A 19,587-nucleotide genomic window follows, 5' to 3' on the forward strand; every position below is an offset into this window, starting at 1 on the left:
GATGGGAGAATATGGACATCAAGAAAAAGCAGCAAGGGAAAAGTTGGAAAGAGGGATGATAAAGAGAATGAAAGAGAGAGAGAGTAAGGAAGAAAGACAGCGGGTCATTTTGCGAAACCCTGGATGAGAAAAAGTGTAAAGACAGGCATTACACATGAAATCCTTTCTTTTTTCCAATATGTGGGATTTTCTTTTTGTTTTCAGGAGACTGGGGAACTGAACAAAATAACACTGTCCATCATATATCCTTGCTCCACCCCAAAACAGCACATGGTCTAACACCAGCACAAATTCCATGCTGGCATTAAACCAATGGATTCCTATGGACTTCGCCTGCTATTTACACCTGGTAAATGCCGGCGGATTCCACAGGAGCTCATTGTCAAGGACTCCCGCAATTGTTTAATGTGGGAGGCGACTACGCTCGGTCCTTAAGCTTGGATAACTGTGTGATCATCGACAACGAGTCAAAGGAGGGATCAATCACTAATGAACCTGCTAACAAATAAAATAAGGGTAAAAAGAGCAAAAAGAAGGCGCACAAGAAAAAGGCTCATACTAAATAGGATGATTTTAGCTGCAATCCAGCCTGAGCAACAAGCCTGGCTTGATTAATTCCAGCTGAATAGTTACTACCCTTGTGATCAGTGATCAGGGCTCATATGACACTCTACCATTAGAAGGAAATAAGACCAAAGTCTCCGCCTAACATCCTACTAAAAACAAAACTACATCAAAAGGCTTCCAGCTGCTGAGTCCAATACTCTTTCTACTAGAGGTGTCTCCAGAAATAAAGACAACATCGGCAGGAACTCCTGTTCACCCTAAAAGCACTGGTTCATTTATACAGATTACAGAAACTATTAAGTGCCAACCATTACCAGAAGATTCCGACACTCTGCAAGATTTGGAAAACCCTTTTAAAGAGGACAATCATGGGATAACATCTAACGCCATTGCTTCAGACACGCAACCTAAACGGCTCCACCTGATATCCGTCCATGAGGAAAATGGCGTTGTTAAATCAGTAAATGGGAAGAGGGGCCTCTACCAACCTAATTCTAATTCGGATGCTGACTGCTTGGCCCTCTAAGTAAAGAGACGTTTTTATGTTAGTCGGGACTATTATCCAAATCGAACAACTATCTTCCATTTAGTCCATGACATCATTCCTCTGCGGTGTCTACAAACGGAGGACATTGTGATTGTTGACCTCATAGAAGACGTACTATGCTAGCGCAATAGTTTATTTTCACAATCCCGCTGGACTAGATTGTGTCACGTCACATTATGCTATTTGGGAAAATTAGGTTAAAACTGTTCTATTGTTAAAGCTCCATCTAGAAAGTTTGGGCTGAATCTAGATAGGGGGTACTGAAATCTAGTAGACCTGTTCCTTTGCTTTCAACTAGACCCCTAAATCAAAACTATCTCCCAGCTCACAAGCCAACGCTATTTCTGTCGCCATTGATGCTCTTGGGTTAAGACATGTTGGTGTTCATTCTCCCTTAGAAGAGAAAGAAGGGTTGGCTGCTACCAGCTGACAGTGGTTATCTTCAATTCTACAACCACAAAATCCAAGCAGATCCTAGCCTGTCTTTTACCATTTTCTCCTGGAACACCCAAGGCTTCTCCCACTTCACTGAACCGGATGGTTTATTTGAGAACATCCCCAATTTCTGTGTAGTGGCATTACAGGAAACCTGGCTCCAGGATAACTTGGAAATCAGCGGCCGCCATTCCATTCAACCTATGGCCACAAGGGGACTCAAGGGTGACCAAAAGGAGGATTGATCATTAGTGTTGATAACACTTACCAAATCACCAAGATCAGCACTTCGGGCGACTAAGTGCTTGCTGCTATTATTAATTGGGCCCCGAAGTGTGGCCATACAACTTCTCTATTAATCATCAACATTTATGATTTACTCCCGAGGCTTTATCATGCTAGACGGTCTTTGGCCAGGGGTTTCGCCGGAGTAATATACCAGAGTGACTGATAATAGTGCATCGACTATCGAGTAGGTCTTTGTAAACATCAACATGTACCCAAATATGAAGATCTTAACAAGAACAGAAAGGGACCACTTTCCCCTCCTCTCCTATATAAATTACACTGAGCTGGTTCATGATAGTGACCCTATCAGCAACATTACTATAAACCAAGGGTGAATTGGAATCCAGGTAATATCAAGGCCGTTTGCTTGATAAGCGATCTTGATTTATATTCACAAGCCACTTGCCGTGCAGAGGCCTTAATCAACCGCAGCATAGCTTTCCTGCGAGTTGCATTGTAGACGTGGGCCTGATTCAGAGGTGCATGTTAAAATGGAAAAGTGTCGTGTCTCAGTTGAATGACACATGTTTCCATGAAGAAATGGATTCTGATGTAATCCGAGAGTGGCAGCAATATATCAAGTCTGCCACTCCTGCAAAGCCGTGATTTACAGCCTAGCCTTGCCAACCACCTCATGTGCAAGGGGCTGGCAAGGACTGTATTCTGAAGTTTAGAGCACCCTTTCTGCACCAGCCTAAAGAGGCGTTAATTAACGGCACCCTGGATGTGTTAGTAATGAAAAGAGGCAGCATTCCTTACAAAGTGTTAGCTTTTTCGTAAAAAAATTCTAGGACTGTCTGAAATAAGTTTTCTTTTCAAGCTGCCAGCGCCACATTTTCTGCGTTACAGAAAGTGCTGCCGAGACTCTTCAAGCTCGCCGACCCTTTCTGTACTGTAGAAATATGTCTTTTATTTTTGCATTTTGACCAGAGGTGCTTTGCACACGGTAACCCTGCAGCGCTCCATCTGCACATAACTTAAATGTTTTTTCATGTCTGCTGCCCGACATCTCTCCTCCACGCTTCCTATCACCCTCAGAATGCAGGTGGGAGGATTTGGGGGGGGATCTCGTATTACTGTTTCCTTTCCTATGACCAAGTGTCACTGCAGGGGACTCAAGCTGCCTCAACTACTGGTGACACTCTTTGACTCATGTTCCTTTCCTATGACCGAGCGTCACTGCAGGGGACTGTGGCTGCCTCGCCTAACAGTGACTCCTGAGATCCAGGAGGCCTCATGGAGGGTTAGAGTTTGGGATTTGTAAATCACAAGTACTCACGTTCACAGGATTTCACGTATCTCCAATCTGAAAGTAAGAAGAAAATTAAGGGTTTGTGAAATCAGACAAACCAGCGAGACATTGAAGTATGTTAAATATATTTATTACCATTAATTAAACGTACCCATTTCTGCAGGAAATGTTTCTGTAGTAAAAGAAAAACAAGTGATGTATTAGATCCCAAACTTTTCTACTGTAAAACATAACCCAGCAGTCCCTGCCCTTCCCCCAATGCCTCCCCTCCAGCTCCCACCACTGCACCCCCACTCCCTGCCCTTCCCCTAATTCCTCCCCTCCAGCTCCCACCACTGCACCCCCACTCCCTGCCCTTCCCCCAATGCCTCCGCTCCAGCTCCCACCACTGCACCCCCACTCCCTGCCCTTCCCCTAATGCCTCCCCTCCAGCTCCCACCACTGCACCCCACTCCCTGCCCTTCGCCTAATGCCTCCCCTCCAGCTCCCACCAATGCACCCCACTCCCTGCCCTTCCCCTAATGCCTCCCCTCCAGCTCTCACCACTGCACCCCCACTCCCGGCCCTTCCCCTAATGCCTCCCCCCAGCTCCTACCACTACACCCCCACTCCCTGCCCTTCCCTAATGCCTCCCCTCCAGCTACCACCACTGCACCCCCACCACCTTGTGTGTCCATTGTCATGTTTTGGCTTTTCCTCCCTGGCACCCCATAGGGAAGGTCACACACCCACAGATCTCACTCTTTAGAGCTTAACATTCTCAGCACACAGTAAAGGACCAGGGAAAAGGGCATTAAGATCACAGATAATGTAGCCTCTTTATTGGATCAGGCATATCATGCCACTAAATCTGATAAAAAGGACCTCCTATTTTAAACCCAATACTGGCTCAGTGTCCTTGCAAGCAATACTTTGGGGGGATTTAAAAGTGACCCCCGAGGTATTGCATTACCCCCCACCTGTGCATCTCTCAAATCCGAACGATTGCAATTGACTGCATTGGGAGAGTAACTTCATGCATTGGAACAAACATACCCTATTACCCCAACACCACAAGATCTAAAGGCGTTGCCAAGTTTCAGGCTCAAGCCGACCGTGAGGCTAGATTATTATCTGAGCCGGTCCAAATCCAGAAGTCTGGGGAAGCCGATATGCCCGAGACAATGTTGGCCAGACTGTTGTGTCGCGAGTACGGTCAGACCTGTATTCAAACTATTCAGAGGCCAAGGGGTCCTTGATGCACCGCTCTTAGGATATAATTCATGTTTTTATTGGCCTTTTGGGGTTCTCTCTACTCTACTATAACCAGGAAACATGGTCTACTGAGGTGGTAAAGATACGATATTCAGAATCAGCCCTATGGAAAGATTCTCAGAGGCCACCCTATTCTGGTGAACAGGACGACACTATTGTCTAGCCAAACTCTATCAAGGTAGTGCGACTGGGCAGTAAGGCTTAGACTTGGGAGAGTGTGGGTGGTGATGGGTTCAATTAAGCACAGAATGTATACAAATGCACTACTATTTATTAGGCCTTGAACCATCTCTTATCAATGAAAATCACAGGGAAGCAAAACTACTAACCGTACACTATCAACATATGTACATCCGTCATTACGACCTCCAACACATGGTATAGGGCGACAACAGCCCTTGCAGCCGCGACTGCAGAACCGCTCAGTTTCCACTGCAGGAAGAGGAGGGTCCAAGCCACACATATTCTACCGGATCTGTCTTTTCACCACAATACTTCTGACCGAAATAAAATCTCTTTATTTTTGCAACACATTTTTTTAATGAAAGAAGTCGTTTGGCACGTCTCCTTTTAATATCAACAACCGTTTGGTTTATTTTTTCTGCATTATAATTTATTTTAAAGTTGTATTCCTCCCTTCTCTAAAGTAAAATGGTAAAAGACTGGTTAGCCTTTTATTGTCCCCTTCTAACTTCTCCCGCTCCCCTTCTTTAATGATTTGTGCCAGTCTTTCCATTTATCCTTTTTTAGGAGTTATTTTGACTAACTAAATTGAATATTTATAATTTAATTTTCCAATTCATCTTTTTTCACACCACTACATATTTTGCTAGATTTGATGAGTTTTATGTACAAGTCAACGAGTGCATTATCAGTGAAATGTATATGCATTTAGTTTTTTCATCCAGTCATGGATGACCGAATCATTTCTTATAATCGACTCCACAAAAAACATTGTTTTTGCTTGTCGGGAACCCCACCAATCAAATACTCATCCAATCAAACACTCATCCAATCATGGTTCATCCAATCAAACACTCATTCAATCATGGCTAGCTAACATGGACCTCGAAGAGTTAATACCGAAGCTATCGCCAAGTGACAAAAATGCCCAGACGGCTTGGTAGCTACTAGCAGGACTGCACAAAATCAAATCTTTCTAGCCAGCCTCGGGATTCACGGTTGCAGTAGTCCTCAGTTCAAGCCCACCTGGAAATGGAAACCTACTCCTCTCTGACCTCCCCCCTCAACCCTCGCGCCACACGAATCATCGGCATCAAACAGTTTGACTGCATTCCCCCAACCTTTCTAACTGCCCAAATAATCTTTAAAATCGCCTTTATTACATACAAGGCTGTGGTAACCCAGCCACACATGTGCCTAGCAAAGGAACTGGTCAAATTAGGAAGCCAGAGCAATTCCAGATGCCACACCCTGGCAAGACTGGAAATAAATAAATGCCCAAAAGCAAATGGACAGGAAGAGAAAGATCTCCCATTATGCGCCAGCACTGTGGCACACGATCCTAACCGCGCAGCACCATTATGCCTGCAGTTTACGAAAAAACAGAAGACCTTGCTATATAAGGAATTTCTCTAAACACTCAGTGCACCAAGTAATAGCATTCAGGGTATGCAGCTCTCGGCTCCTGGACTCAACCATTGTGACGCTCCCCATTGCTTGCTATCTACCTGTGCGCTATACAAGTACAAGAATGCCGACATATTTGTTTTTCATTTAGCTGTGCATATTTACATGCATTTCAATTAAATAAGTGCGTTGAGATGGTTGGAAAAGCCTTCCCGATCAACATCACCTCTTGGGTGGGCCTGGACTCATATCTACCTTTTAATTCTGTGAGCTTCTCCTGCAGGTGGGCATGTCGCGTGGTGCTCTGCAGCGTCGTCTCCATTCCAGGGGCATCTTCCTGGGGCTTTAGAGCCTTCACTTCACTGCACCTGAGAATTATAGAAAGATGCTGTATATAACCCTCAGCCTCCAGTGACAAGTGAGAGTAAGGGGGTCTAAACGGTGAGATAAGGGGGGGGGAAGAGACGCCATTCCTAAAGATGGGAAAGGAAGGCTCTGAATCAACATGCACGAAAGGGAGGGGAGGCACATCCCCTGTAAAACAGAGGGGTAGACAGCACCACACGTGTGATAAATGAGAAACAAGAGACCGGCAGGGGAGTGAGGAAGGGCAAAGGAGCCACTACTGGGAGGCACATTCTGAATGAGAGACCCCCGGAGAGCAGAGTGTGGTCTGGGGAATCTGTACATTCTGACTGGGAGACCCCCGGGGAGGAGAGGGTGGGCTGGGGCATATCTACACTCTGAATGAGAGACCTCTGGAGAGGAGAGGGTGGGCTCAGGAATCTCGACATTCTGATACATTTTGGTATGAGAGACCCCTGGGGAGGAGAGGGTGGGCTCGGGAATTTCTACATTCTAAATGAGAGATCCCCGGGGAGGAGAAGGTGGGCTCAGGGATATCTACATTCTGATACATTTTGAATGAGAGACCCCCAGGGAGGAGAGGGTGGGCTCAGGAATCTCTATATTCAGATAAATTTTGAATGAGAGACCCCCGGGGAGGACAGGGTGCGCTCGGGAATCTCTAAATTCTGCCGGCCTGGCAAGAAATAGCGACTATTTTGTGTAATGGTGACTCGCGTAGCATTTGGGCCATCTTGGGTGAAGCAAAGGGATGCATTAAACAATCTATGATTAACCCCATTAATGAGCATGAGTGGGTGGTGTTCCTGGCTCAGCGTAATTCCTTCCCCCGGGGCCATTGCCTTCTCAGATAGAGTTTAAACCGTCTGGTTTGGTATTTAAGATTATCGAGGAGGACATATATATGAAAATTAAGAGTTTAAAATCTTCTCGGGCTCCTGGACCCAATGGCTTGATGGCATAATCCCCATTTTTGGTCCTCCCTACTTGAAATATTATTTGATAAGGTCCTCCGTGAAAGGCACAATTCCGATCTCATGGCAAACTGCAATTCTTGTTAAAATACTAAAAAAAGTCTCTCCCCTGGACCCTGGTAACTACCGACTGCTATCTATGTTGGACTCTACTGGGAAGCTTTTTGCTTCATTCCTTCTTAAGGAATTACAAAAGTGGGTAGAACATGGTAGTATTTTGGATAGATACCAGTGTGGATTCATTGGTTAAGCAAGCACAAGGCCCAAATAATCCCCCTTTATATGCTGTTTTTATCGACTTTAAAGCAGCTTTCGATACAGTCAGGAGGGATTTGCTCTGGCGCAAATTAGATTTATTAGGCTGCCCATCGGGGATACTCTATTACCTAGTTACTACACAGTAACAACACAGTGTGTCTGAGACTGGATTGTGGTGGGGCTATGACCAGGCCCGTTATTCAAATCTGTGTGGTTAAGCCCGGCGTTGTGTCACGGCTCCTCTATTATATAATCTCTGTCTCAGACCTTCCCCTGTTTTTGTCCCAGACAAGAGGCTGTCCCACTAAAATAGATGACACGCATTGCACGGTACTGGATTATGCAGACGATCTGGTGCTCCTGGATCACACTTTCAGTGGCATCCAACGCATAGCCAACGCTCTCTGGGCCTATGCGGATAAGAACGGGCTTGTTATTAACAGGGGAAAAACACAGCTTATGTTATTTGCTGGCAAATGAATAGCCAGACCCAGGCTGCTGGTGCAGGACACTGAGATTGCCTATACTTTGCAGTACAAATATCTGGGGGTCGAATTTGAGGCTGGAGCGGGCTTTAAAATATGCATCGAAGGCCGTGCTAGGAAGGCAGCACAATTGACTGCACTTATTGCACCGTTTGCTAGAAGAAGGGCAGGATATTCGCTGGCTGGAATAAGACAATTGTATTTATTTATTTGCATTTGTATAGCGCACATGCAGCCCAGAGGCATCGTGGCGCTGTTACATGAATGTGTAGCAGAGTTTTGGTTTAAGTTGGTTACATGCGACTGTGAGGTCTCTTGGTTACAGGTACATAAGTAAAACATACAAGTATTACAGTGGACAGCATTCAATTACTATTCAATTGTATCTACAGTGTCTTGTTCCGGCTGTCATTTACGGCCTGGAGAGTCTGGTAGATATTGATTTAAAGTGTCTCCAGCTGATTGAGGGTAGATTTTGGAGGAAATTACTGGGTTTACCTAAGTGTGTCCCCATGGCTATACTGAGGCTCGGGGTATTGATTCACTCAAATCTTTGGTCCTGAAGAAGAGATCTATCATGCACATAAAAATTGTGAATGGACCATCTAATCCTCTCCTAGAAAGGAACAAGTTACTTACCTGTAACTGTTGTTCTCCAGCATGGGTCTGGCATGGATTCACATGCTCATGAATATTCCGTCGTCAGGCTGGGAATCCTTGGTAAAGGAAAAAATCTGTTCAAGTTTCATTTCTGAACAGTCTTTCTCCTAACAACCAATCACTGAGCTCTGGGTCATACTGCCCCAGCCAATGACTGCCCTCCACCCAAGCCCCTCCCCTGGCAGCCATCTTCAGATTTGGCAGCACGTAAAGTGGCAGTAGGACCAAGAGAAGAGCCGCAGAGGGGTAGGCGGGAGGGTTCGCATGTGAATCCATGCCGGAGAACAACAGTTACAGGTAAGCAACTTGTTCCTTCTCCAGCATGGGGTCTGGCATGGATTCACATACTCATGAATAAAGTATACATAGCAGTACACACATGCACAACCACGGGAGGTGGCAAGGCTCAACATAAGCATCTCTTACCTCCTCACCAGGCTCACCTTCAAGCCAACAGGTTGTGCAGCACTGCTTGGCCGACTCTGGACTCCTCCCTGGGATCCCTGTTGATGCAGTAGAATCTCGTGATGTGTGCGTCGACCTCCACGTAGCAGCCCTGCAGATGTCCAGCAGGGGCACACCAGACAGGAACGCTGTTGTAGCAGCAATCACTCTGGTAAAGTGGGCTCTCGGACAGCCAGGCAGCGGTCGGTTTGCCAACCAGTGACAGTGCGAGATACAGCCGGAAAGCCACCTGGAAATGGAAGCCTTGGAGAGGGCCTTCCCATGGTTCACAGGACCAAAGTTAACAAAAAGCTGAGAAGTCTTCCGGAAACTCTTCGTGCGGGCCAGGTAGAACTTCAGCGCTCTAGCCACATCCAGCGAGTGCAAAGTCCTTTCAGCCGGCAACAAAGGAGTCGGAAAAAACACAGGTAACACCAAGGGCTTGTTTAGATGAAAGTCCGACAGCACCTTGGGCATGAAGGAGGGGTGCGTCCGCAGCACCACCCTCGTCTTGTGGAAAGTCAAGTAAGGTGGTTTACAGGATAGGGCCTGGATCTCCCCCACTCGCCGTGCAGAGGTGATGGCCACGAGAAAAGCCGTTTTCCACGGCAAAAACTTGAGTGGTGCAGAATGCAGAGGCTCGAATTGAGGACCCATGAGCCTAGTCAGCACCACATTGAGTTCCCACGCCAGGGCAGGAGCTTTCACCGGCGGGAACGAGCGGAATAGTCCCTTGACGAATTCCTTGACCAATCGATGCAACCACAAGGATGGCCGTCCTGGGGATCTGGTGTAGAAGGAGATGGCCCGGCCCAAGATGAATCTTAAAGGAGGCGTGGGCCAGCCCCGACTTGACCAACAACAGCAAGTATGGAAGCACCTGAGGGGCCTTGACCCTCAGCGGGTCGCTCTTCTTAGAACGGCACCAAATAGCGAATCTCTTCCACTTCAGTCCATAGCATTTCAAAGTAGATGATGCCCTAGCCTTGGCGAGAACTTCCTTGCAGTCCACCGGGAGATCATAGCCACCGAATTCTAGCGCTGCAGAAGCCAGGCCTTCAGGTTCAGAGACCCTGGGTCGTGGTGAAGCCTGGCACCTCCTTCTCAGGCGAGAAGATCCGCGACCACTGGCAGCTTGACTGGCGGTGCCGCTGACAGGCCGAGAAGGTCCAGGTACCAGACCTGCCTCGGCCGCGCCGGTGCAACGAGAATCATCCGGCACTGGCACTGTTTGAGTAGACTGATGACTCGAAGTAAAAATGGCAACGGGGGGAACGCATACAGAAAAAGGCCTTCCCAAGGGAATGAGAATGCGTCCCCTATGCTCCCCTCCTGGGGAAACTTGCTGGCAAATCTCTGGCATTTGGCGTTCGGATTGCCGCACAGGTTCTCCACTAGGTCCTGCCGAAGCTCCCACTCGTGGCACAAGTGGAGTTCTCTGCTCAGTGAGTCGGCAACCGTGTTCTTGACCCCCGCCAGATGAAACGGGACAAGGAACATCCCCTGAGTGACGGCCCAATGCCATAAATCCTGCGCTTCTTTGGAGAGCGCTGGAGACCTGGTGCCCCCCTGTTTTCTGATGTAAAACATCGTGGTGGTGTTGTCTGTGAAGATCCGCACCATCTTGCCCCTGAGGGATGGCAGGAACGATCTGACGGCCCAAAAAACTGCTTGCAGCTCCAGTACGTTGATGTGCAACAACTTCTCCTCCGGCAACCACAGGCCCCTGACGTGGAGACTCCCGGTGTGGGAACCTCATCCCTCCAGGGAGGCGTCCGTCATCACTGTCTCCGGATATGATGGGACCTGGAAATCTGCGCCTCCGGTGAGGTGTGGGCGAACGCCCCACCATCTTATCGCTCGACGGAAGCTTCTGAACACCTGAATCCAACGGGCGTCGAGGAACTCCTGCAGCCGGCAGGGCTGGATGAGGTAAATGCATGACGACATCATGTCGAGCAGAGACTTGATGGTCCTCACTGTGGCGACCGTCATAGCGAGCAGCCGTTGCACCATGCCCAAGATGGCCGCCACTCTCTCCTCCGACGGTGACGCCAGGCATGATACTGTGTTGAGACGGGATCCCAGGAACAGCGCGTCCTGCGATGGAGTCAAGCAGGACTTGGCATAATTCACTGAGAACCCCAGATCTGTCCGCAGGAGGACAGTCCTCGCTGTGTGTTTGACGGCGGTGTCGCGCGAGCCAGCCCGGATGAGCCAGTCGTCCAGGTAGGGGTAGACGTGGATCCCCTGCAGCCGCAGATGTGCCGCCACCAGCGCCAGGCACTTGGCGAAGACCCTTGGCACTGACTTCAGTCCGAAGGGAAGGGCCTTGAACTGATAATGCTTCCCTTGAACGGCGAAGCGCAGAAACCTGCGGTGACCCTTGTGTATCGGGATGTGGAAGTACGCATCCTCCAGATCCAATGACGACAGAAAGTCCCCCTCTTCTAGCTGTCCGAGAATGTGTTGAAGACTGACCATACGGAACTTCTGAGACTTTATGTACTTGTTCAGTCATCGCAGGTCAAGAATCGGCCTCTAGCCCCCGTTCTTTTTGCGCACGAGGAAGTACAGCGAGTAAACTATGGAGCGCCGCAGTCGCTTTGGAACCAGCTCTATCGCCCCTTTTCGTAGCATGGCCCGGACCTCCAACAGCAGTTGCGGGACGTGGTTTTCCTGCCGGGCCACCGCTGGTATTCGGGGACACTTTCACTGGAATTCTAGGGTGTGTCCATGGATGACAGCGTCCAGCACCCATCGGTCGGTGGAGATTGACTTCCACACACTGACGAAGCTTGCCAGCCGGCCTCCCACCGGGGTGCACGGGTGGGGGCCTGATGTCACAGCCGGTTCAGTCCTGCTTAGGGGCCGCCTTGGGAACCCTGGCGGCGGCGACTCCCTCCACCGAAGGCCTTGGAGCGGCCCCGGATAGACTCCTGGGCTGAGGAACGGGAGGGTTGGCGCTAGAAGAGGAGCCCCCACCGTAACCCTTCGAAGAATGGGGAGACTTGGATGGCCTTTGCTGCTGCAACGTGCCTAGGGCGCGTGCCGTCTCCGTGTCCGCCTTGATGTCCTGCAGAGACTCATCAACAGCCTTCCGGAAAAGGTTGTCTCTGTCAAAAGGCCTGTCCAAAACCCTTGTCTGGACCTCCTGGCGAAAATTAGTGGCCTTGAGCCAGCCACGGCGATGGAGGCAAACGCTGTTGCCCATCTGGCAGAAGCCCGCGTCGGCAATGTCCATGGCCACCGTAATGGCGTGGTCGGACGCCACCTCGCCCTCCTGCAAAATCTTGATTGCTTCTGACCTCTTGTCATCGGGGAGGAAGTCCAGCAGGGGTGTTATTTTGAAGCACAACTCCCGGTCGTAGCGCGATACGTTTGCGAGGGCATTGATGGCCTTGATGGTCGTTGCCGCCGAGTAGATAACCCATCGTCCCATTGCATCCAACTTCTTCCCTTCATTGTCCGGAGGAGTGGGTGCAGCTGAAGTAGAAGCGCCGGACGACTTCTTCTTGGCCACCGCCGAGACCACCGAGTCCGGAGAGTGCTGGGCCCGCAAGCAATTGGGGGAAGAGTCCGGGACCCTCTACTTCTTCTCAAGGTTGTCCCGCTTCGCCGGGGCCGTTCTTCATGAGGGCCAGGCCCTCGTCCCAAATGTCATCCATGAGAGGTACCGAAATTATGGTCTTCCTCTTCGCCTCCTGAAGTTGGTAAGGGAAGCCTTCCTTCTTCTTCTCCTCCGGGGCGAGCTGGAAAAGCTCCGAAGCCCTGGAGATCATCGCATGGAACGAGCCAATTTCGTCCGGCGGTGAAGACCTGGGAGGTGGCGACGGGAGATCACCCAAACCCCCGTCGTCGTCCGTGCCAGTCGTTGTATCGCTGGATAGCCATATCCAGGTACGTCTCCTCCCTCTGGGGGGAAGACGGGAACGGAGGGTGGCAAGGAGGAGGAGGGTGCCTCTTCCTCTTCTTGGACGGTGGCTCCCCCGTAGCCAGCGTGTCGGCCGGCAAGGGGGCCGAGGGAGGGTTCACTGGTGTAACGGGCATCCTCCTCTGGATCTCAGAAACCAGTGTGTGCAGGGTAGAGAGAATGACCACGAGAGGTCCCTCTGGGGCGGCTGAGGCACCGGGTCCCTAGGAGGCCCCTCGGGAGTCAGGCGGGGGGAAGCTGTGGGGCAGGGGTAAAGCCATGACCCTAGTCATCCTGCTGCCCTTCGTTGTCCTCCTCGACGGTGTCTTTGCCGCCATCACCCTCACCTTCGCCCTCCTCTGCGCCCTAGCCATAGGGCGTGGCCTCGACGTTACCTTCGTCGCCAACCCCCTCATGGATGGTCTGAAGGCAGATGAGCTCCTCCTCGGAGGAGATATCCGTGCCCTGGAGTACCTCCGTACCCCCCCTTTCTTCACGTCCAGTGTGGACGGTCACGGGGAGAAAACCGGCATCTGCTTCACCGGGGTCCTCTTGATGGGCTTGAAAGACATTTCCCTCCTGGCAGGGAGGGAGACTCTCACCTTAGGCAGCGTACCCCGCGGGTCTGCCTCTGCGGCCTTCACGAGGGAAGCCACCACCACCTCAAGGGAAGGCGGGGCCTTCGCAGGGTGCGCCTGAGCCTTCACGGGCAGGACCGGTGCCTTGTCCTGACGGGCCTTCTTCTCCTTGGGGGACGGGTCGGCACAACGGTCCCCCTTGGCCTTCTCCGTCGCTGACTTCTCCAGGGCTACCTTGAGCTTGCATGGATGGTCCGACTTCCTCTTAGACGTAGCGCCTGAGAGCTGGCTGGTGATAGAAGAGGCCGGTGACGACGAATGCTCCCTGGCAGCCGAGGAGCCTGCCGCAACGGCGCTCCCTGAGGCAGTGGACTTGCGGTGCTTGGCCTTTTGTTGGACCCCCGCGGGAGGGGCGCCCTCAAAGTTCTTAGAAGCCCGCTCAGGTTTCTTGGTACTGGGAGAGGCATGCTGCTGGGACCCACTCGGAGCAAAGGTCTTGGCCTTCAGCCAATCCGCCATTCGTTTATGCTGATCCCGGGGAGTGCGAGGCGGCATCTCCTGGCAAAACACACAATCTTCTTCCATGTGCGTCGGGTACAGGCAGTAAAGGCACTGGGAATGCTTGTGGTCCGCGAAAACATTCCTCGTGCCGCATGTGGAGCAAAGTCTGAACAGAGGGGCTGAATCCTTCTTCTCCTCCGACATGGTCCACGCGGTGTAGGCCCGAGAATCTTCTGGAAGCCTCCACGAAGAAACTCGACGAAATCCGCCCTTGAGGGGCGTTGAAAAATCTGAGAAATGGGTCCTCGTCAATCGGAAGGTCGATCGATGGAGTGCAAGGCTCAATAAACCGAAAAATAGAGCAAAATCTCTCAAAAATCAAAAAAAACACAGCAAAAGCACGAGAGCTAAACACGAGGACTCCCAACACTGGAACGTGCAGTAAAAATATGAAGATGGCTGCCAGGGGAGGGGCTTGGGTGGAGGGCAGTCATTGGCTGGGGGCAGTATGAGCTCAGTGATTGGTTGTTAGGAGAAAGACAGTTCAGAAATGAAACTGATTTTTTCTTTACAGAGGATTCCCAGCCTGACGACAGGGAATATTCACGAGCATGTGAATCCATGCCAGATCCCATGCTGGAGAAGTCTAGGTAATTTAGAGCAGAGATTGGAAATGAAATCCAGCTTTAGAAAGAATATGAACTCTTTATTTAAAGATATAGGTTGGATCCCCAAATGGGGAGAAGAATATTTCAATCTCCGGCGTTGCTTTGAAAAACACCTATACTTGTGGGACTGGAATGAAAATGTACATTTCAGCTTGTTGAAAAGCTATACCTTTGAGCCTGATATGTTATACACCTTCAAGAAGATGCAATCCTATTTAGTCTTATCTCCTTCAATTCAATTGAGGAGATTCATTCTTCTATTACGTATTAATAGGATTCCGGTGTAGAGTGTTTCAGGCCCTTCACTTGCTCTGCCGGAACAGGAGTGTTTATGTCGTGTGTGCCTTGAAAAGGCACACACTGAGTCAGCTACACATGTTTTGACAGATGTGCAGGATTGGGTCCAGTATACATGAAACACTTGAGTAAATTCGTATACCAACTTGACACCATTAAGGATCTGTCATTCTGGGAGAAATGCTTAAATACCTATAATAGGGGTTTGCATATTGCTTTGTATAGACTATTGAAGGCGGTGGAAACACATTCAATTACGGTATATAAAGAAGGAAATGAAAATGCACTTTAACGTATCTACGCCCCGGTTAAATGGGGCACAGAAGGTGACGAGGATATGGTGACCCTGATTATTTTATTATTTCAATATCTCAATATATGCTGCCAAGTTGCTGAGTTCCTTATCAGTTTTTCGTTTATTGTTTTACTGTTTAAATTGTTTAAACTTGGTAACCTGCTTTTATGTATTTTAACACACTATTGATACATCTTATTTATTAAATATGCATGGTGGCAACTATGAATTTGACACTGATTGTGATTAATTGCTGATTGATTGTTGATCGTCTGATACAGCGGCTTTCTAACTATTTAACTATCAATGTCAATAAGTGTATGTATAAGTGCATGTCATTTCTGGTTTTACTTCTGTGTATTGCTATTTTGTGTATTATTTATTGTATATGTGTATGTAAGGATGAGGCAGGAGGACCGGAATTTAGAAATTAACAGCCTTTTATTCAGGAAAAAAAAAAATCAAATATATTTTCTGTTCAATCTTCTGCTCTTTCCTTGGTAGGGATGCACTTGTAGCCTTCTTAAGTTAATCCTCGTAGGCCCAAAGCGTCTCCGGTGTGGCTCTCTCTCTCTCAGCTCGGACGTTCTGAAAGGAATCAGATGAAACACACACAGTCCGTTGTTAGTTTCTTCCTTATATAGGGGACAGAAGGCTCTTGGCCAATCAGAATGTACTTGGTGGTTAAGTCTATAAATATCCCCATAAGTCCCGCCCCCTTCCTCTCTGAACGAAGGTTGCCAAGATATCTCCTTCCCTGTTCCAGTTAATTTTCCCTTCCACGTGCTGCCACCGACCGGAGTACCAGGTAAGTTTAATGTTTGTATGCCTGAGCGGGGAGCGGGTATTATTAAGTTTGTGTCTTTTCCTTCGTGGGTTACAGTTACTGCCTCGTCAACCCCCTCCCATCTGGGTTCGCTCTTTGAGTGTTCCGTTTTCTCTGATGTAACAGCGGCCGGGATCCGTCCCGTATTGTGGCTGTTATGTGGTTTAGCTTTGTCCGGGGTTCCCCTCAAAAGCCGCCCCGCATCGCGGTCAGCAGGTAATTTATGCTCCGGCTCGCGGTGGGGGTTTACTTTAGCCTCCGCCTCGCGGCCATCACTTAATGCAGCCCCGGCCTCGCGGCCGGCATTCTGGCGGCCGGCATTCCACACAGCCTCGCGGCCGTCACTTAATTCAGGCCCGGCCTCCGCATCCACACGTTCACAAACCCTCCCCGAAGGATCGAGCCGTTCGGGTTGATCTACACTTCTGGATAAGTAATCCGGCACCACCTGGAACGCCGCTGGTCTGTGTAGGGTTTTGAAACAAAAAGCCTGGAGGGTAAGAAACCAACGCAGTATTCTTTGGTTGGAATCTTTATGAATTGCGGCCACTGTAAAGGGGCGTGGTCCGTGAATACCGTAAAAGTTCGCCCCAAGAGGTAATACCTCAGAGTCTCCACAGCCCACTTGATCGCAAGGCACTCCTTTTCAATAGTCAAATATGCCATTTCATGTGCCAAGAGTTTTCGACTGATAAAGGCAACAGGGTATAAGTTATCCTCAACCCCCTGTGAAAGCACTGCACCTAGCCCGGAACCGGATGCATCCGTCTGTAAGAAGAACTCCTCTTTGAAATCGGGACACCGTAGAACCGGGAGAGCTGAGATGGCCTTCTTTAACTGATTGAAGGCTTGAAGGGCCTCAGGGTCAGAGTGCAAAGTTTGTTTGTAGGTAGATTTCAGGGTCTCTGTCAATGGAGCTGCTATAGAAGAGAATAAAGGGATGAATCTCCTGTAGTAACCTACAAATCCTAAAAAGGCTCTGATTTGTTTGCGGTTACTCGGCATAGGAAGCTGTAGTATGGCATCCACTTTGTCCAACTGAGGTCGGATTTTCCCTCCTCCAAACAGATATCCCAAATATCTGGTCTGTTGTGCTCCTATTGTGGTTTTCTTTGGGTTGATTTTTAAACCGGCTTTGTCTAGTTCGGTTATTACTTTTTCCAGATGGATGAGATGATCGTTCCAACAGTTGCTAAACACTATTATATAATCTAAATAGGCTGAACAGTAGTCCCCATGAGGTGATAATATCTGGTTCATTAGTGAGTGGAAAGTAGACGGTGCTCCATGTAGGCCAAACGGTAATACCGTGAACTGGTATAATCCAGATGGAGTCACAAAGGCTGTTTTGACCTTGTCCTCTTGTCTTAAAGGGATTTGCCAGTAACCTTTAGTAAGGTCTATGGTTGTCAAATATTGGGCCGCCCCAGCTTCTCCAATAATTCATCTATGCGAGGCATAGGATAGGCCTGGTAAGTTGAAATGTGATTTAGTTTCCTATAATCCATACAAAACCGTGTGGAACCGTCCGGTTCTGGCACTAACACTATTGGAGACGACCAATGACTGGTAGAACGTTCGATGACTCCCAGTTTCAACATTTCTTCTACCTCATGCTGGACTGCAGCCCTTTTACTTTCAGGCAGCCTATATGGTCATGTTCTAACAAATTGATTCGGAGGGGTCTCTATTTTGTGTTCCATAAGGGTGGTTCTGCCAGGTACGAAGGAAAACACATGCTTTAAAGGGGAAAGAAATCTCAACAGTTCTGTCTTTTTATCTTTTGTTAACTCTGATCCCCATTGAACTGACTGAAGTGCGGTTGGCTCTGACTCTTCTCCGGTATCGGATATGCACATGGTCTGGACTACCAAGGGTTCTTTCCACTCCTTTAATAGATTTATGTGATAGTTCTTGTTTTTTACTTTTCTGTCTGGTTGTTCTATTAGGTAGTTGACGGGTCCTAGTACATCCAAAACCTTATATGGGCCTCTCCATTGTGCCAACATCTTGTTGTAGGAGGTAGACAACAACACCAATACCTTATCCCCCTTTTGGAAAGACCGTACCCAAGAGGTACGATTGTAGTAATTCTCTTGGGTTGTCTGGGCTCTGCCAAGGTTCTCTTGAGCCACTTCTCTCAATTTTGTTAGGTTTTCTCGTAATTCTATAACATAGTCTGTCAAGTGGATTTCCTCTTCCTGTTCTTCCCATTCGCTTTTTGCAATGTCCAGGACTGTTCTTGGTTTGTGTCCAAACAACAGCTCGAATGCTGAAAATCCTGTAGAGGACTGAGGGGTATCTCGCAATACCATAAGGACCCAGGGTAAGGCTCTGTCCCAGTTTGCTCCTGATGGCTCAGTGACCCTTTTTAACATCTGCTTAATGGTCTTATTATACCTTTCCACAAGGCCATCCATCTGCGGATGATAAACCGACGTTCGAAGTTGCCTAATCTTTAGTTGTTGTCATACCTTCTGCATGACCCCTGAGACAAAATTCCTTCCTTGGTCTGTGATTATTTCAGCCGGTAGACTTACCCGGGCAAAGAAAGGTACCAAGTGGTTACATACATTAGTCGCACTGATACCCCGCATGGGAAAGGCCTCAGGGTATCTGGTGGCATAGTCCACAATGACCAGGATATATTGATGGCCGTTACTGTTAGGTTCCAGTGGGCCCACTATATCCATCCCTACCCGAAAAAAAGGTTCTTTTATTAGAGGCATTGGATGTAATGGAGGCTTCGGGGGTATACGGGGATTAGTCTTCTGACATAATACACACTCTTCACAGTATCGACCCACATCTCGATACACCCCTGGCCAATAAAACCCTTTAAGCACTTTCTCTTGGGTTTTTTCCCTGGCCAGATGACCCCCAGTGGTATCATCGTGAGCTAGTTTTATCACGGTCGTTCTAAAACTTAGGGGAACTAACAATTGTTCAATTTCATCTGTTGTTTGACCCTTTGTCACTCGATATAGAAGTCCCTTTGATGATTTGAACCAAGGATAGGTCGATCCTTTCACAGGTGAAACAATGGACTGTTCCCATGCTGTTTTCAGAGTAGGGTCCGTCCTCAGTTCACTGCGATATGAAGGATGCTTAACATCGGGTAACCAGTCTATCAAGCCCGTAAATTTGTTCCCTTCAGTCCACTCCCTTTTTCCCTTTCTGACTTCACTCCTGCTTTTCTTGTGAGGTTTTAGGGCCGCACTCCCTAAGTCTACTTGGGAAAATGGGGCGGTTTGTAGCCACTCAGCCTCTTTTACACACTCTTGGAAGGATGGCAGGTCTGTTCCTAATAACACCGGGGTTGGTAAGTGAGGCATGATGGCTACCTTCATTATAGATTCAACCCCCTTAACCTCTATGGCAACTTCCTT

At 48.7% G+C, this 19,587-nt stretch overlaps 1 protein-coding gene across 1 annotated transcript in view; it reads right to left on the reverse strand.

Annotated features, from left to right (window-relative positions):
• The window catches only part of LOC138521879 (E3 ubiquitin-protein ligase TRIM39-like), a 121,258-nt gene that overhangs the window by 55,599 nt on the left and 46,072 nt on the right, over window positions 1-19,587 (reverse strand). The window contains exons 5-7 of the mRNA XM_069635041.1: window positions 6,189-6,301; window positions 3,241-3,261; window positions 3,117-3,143 (exon numbers count right to left, since the gene is read on the reverse strand). Coding sequence (XP_069491142.1) covers window positions 3,117-3,143; window positions 3,241-3,261; window positions 6,189-6,301 — 161 coding nt within the window. The remainder of the gene's footprint in view (window positions 1-3,116; window positions 3,144-3,240; window positions 3,262-6,188; window positions 6,302-19,587) is intronic.

The sequence above is a fragment of the Ambystoma mexicanum genome, chromosome 13 (assembly GCF_040938575.1).
Source record: "Ambystoma mexicanum isolate Mex_15411 chromosome 13, UKY_AmexF1_1, whole genome shotgun sequence".
Classification (NCBI taxonomy): Eukaryota; Metazoa; Chordata; class Amphibia; order Caudata; family Ambystomatidae; genus Ambystoma; species Ambystoma mexicanum.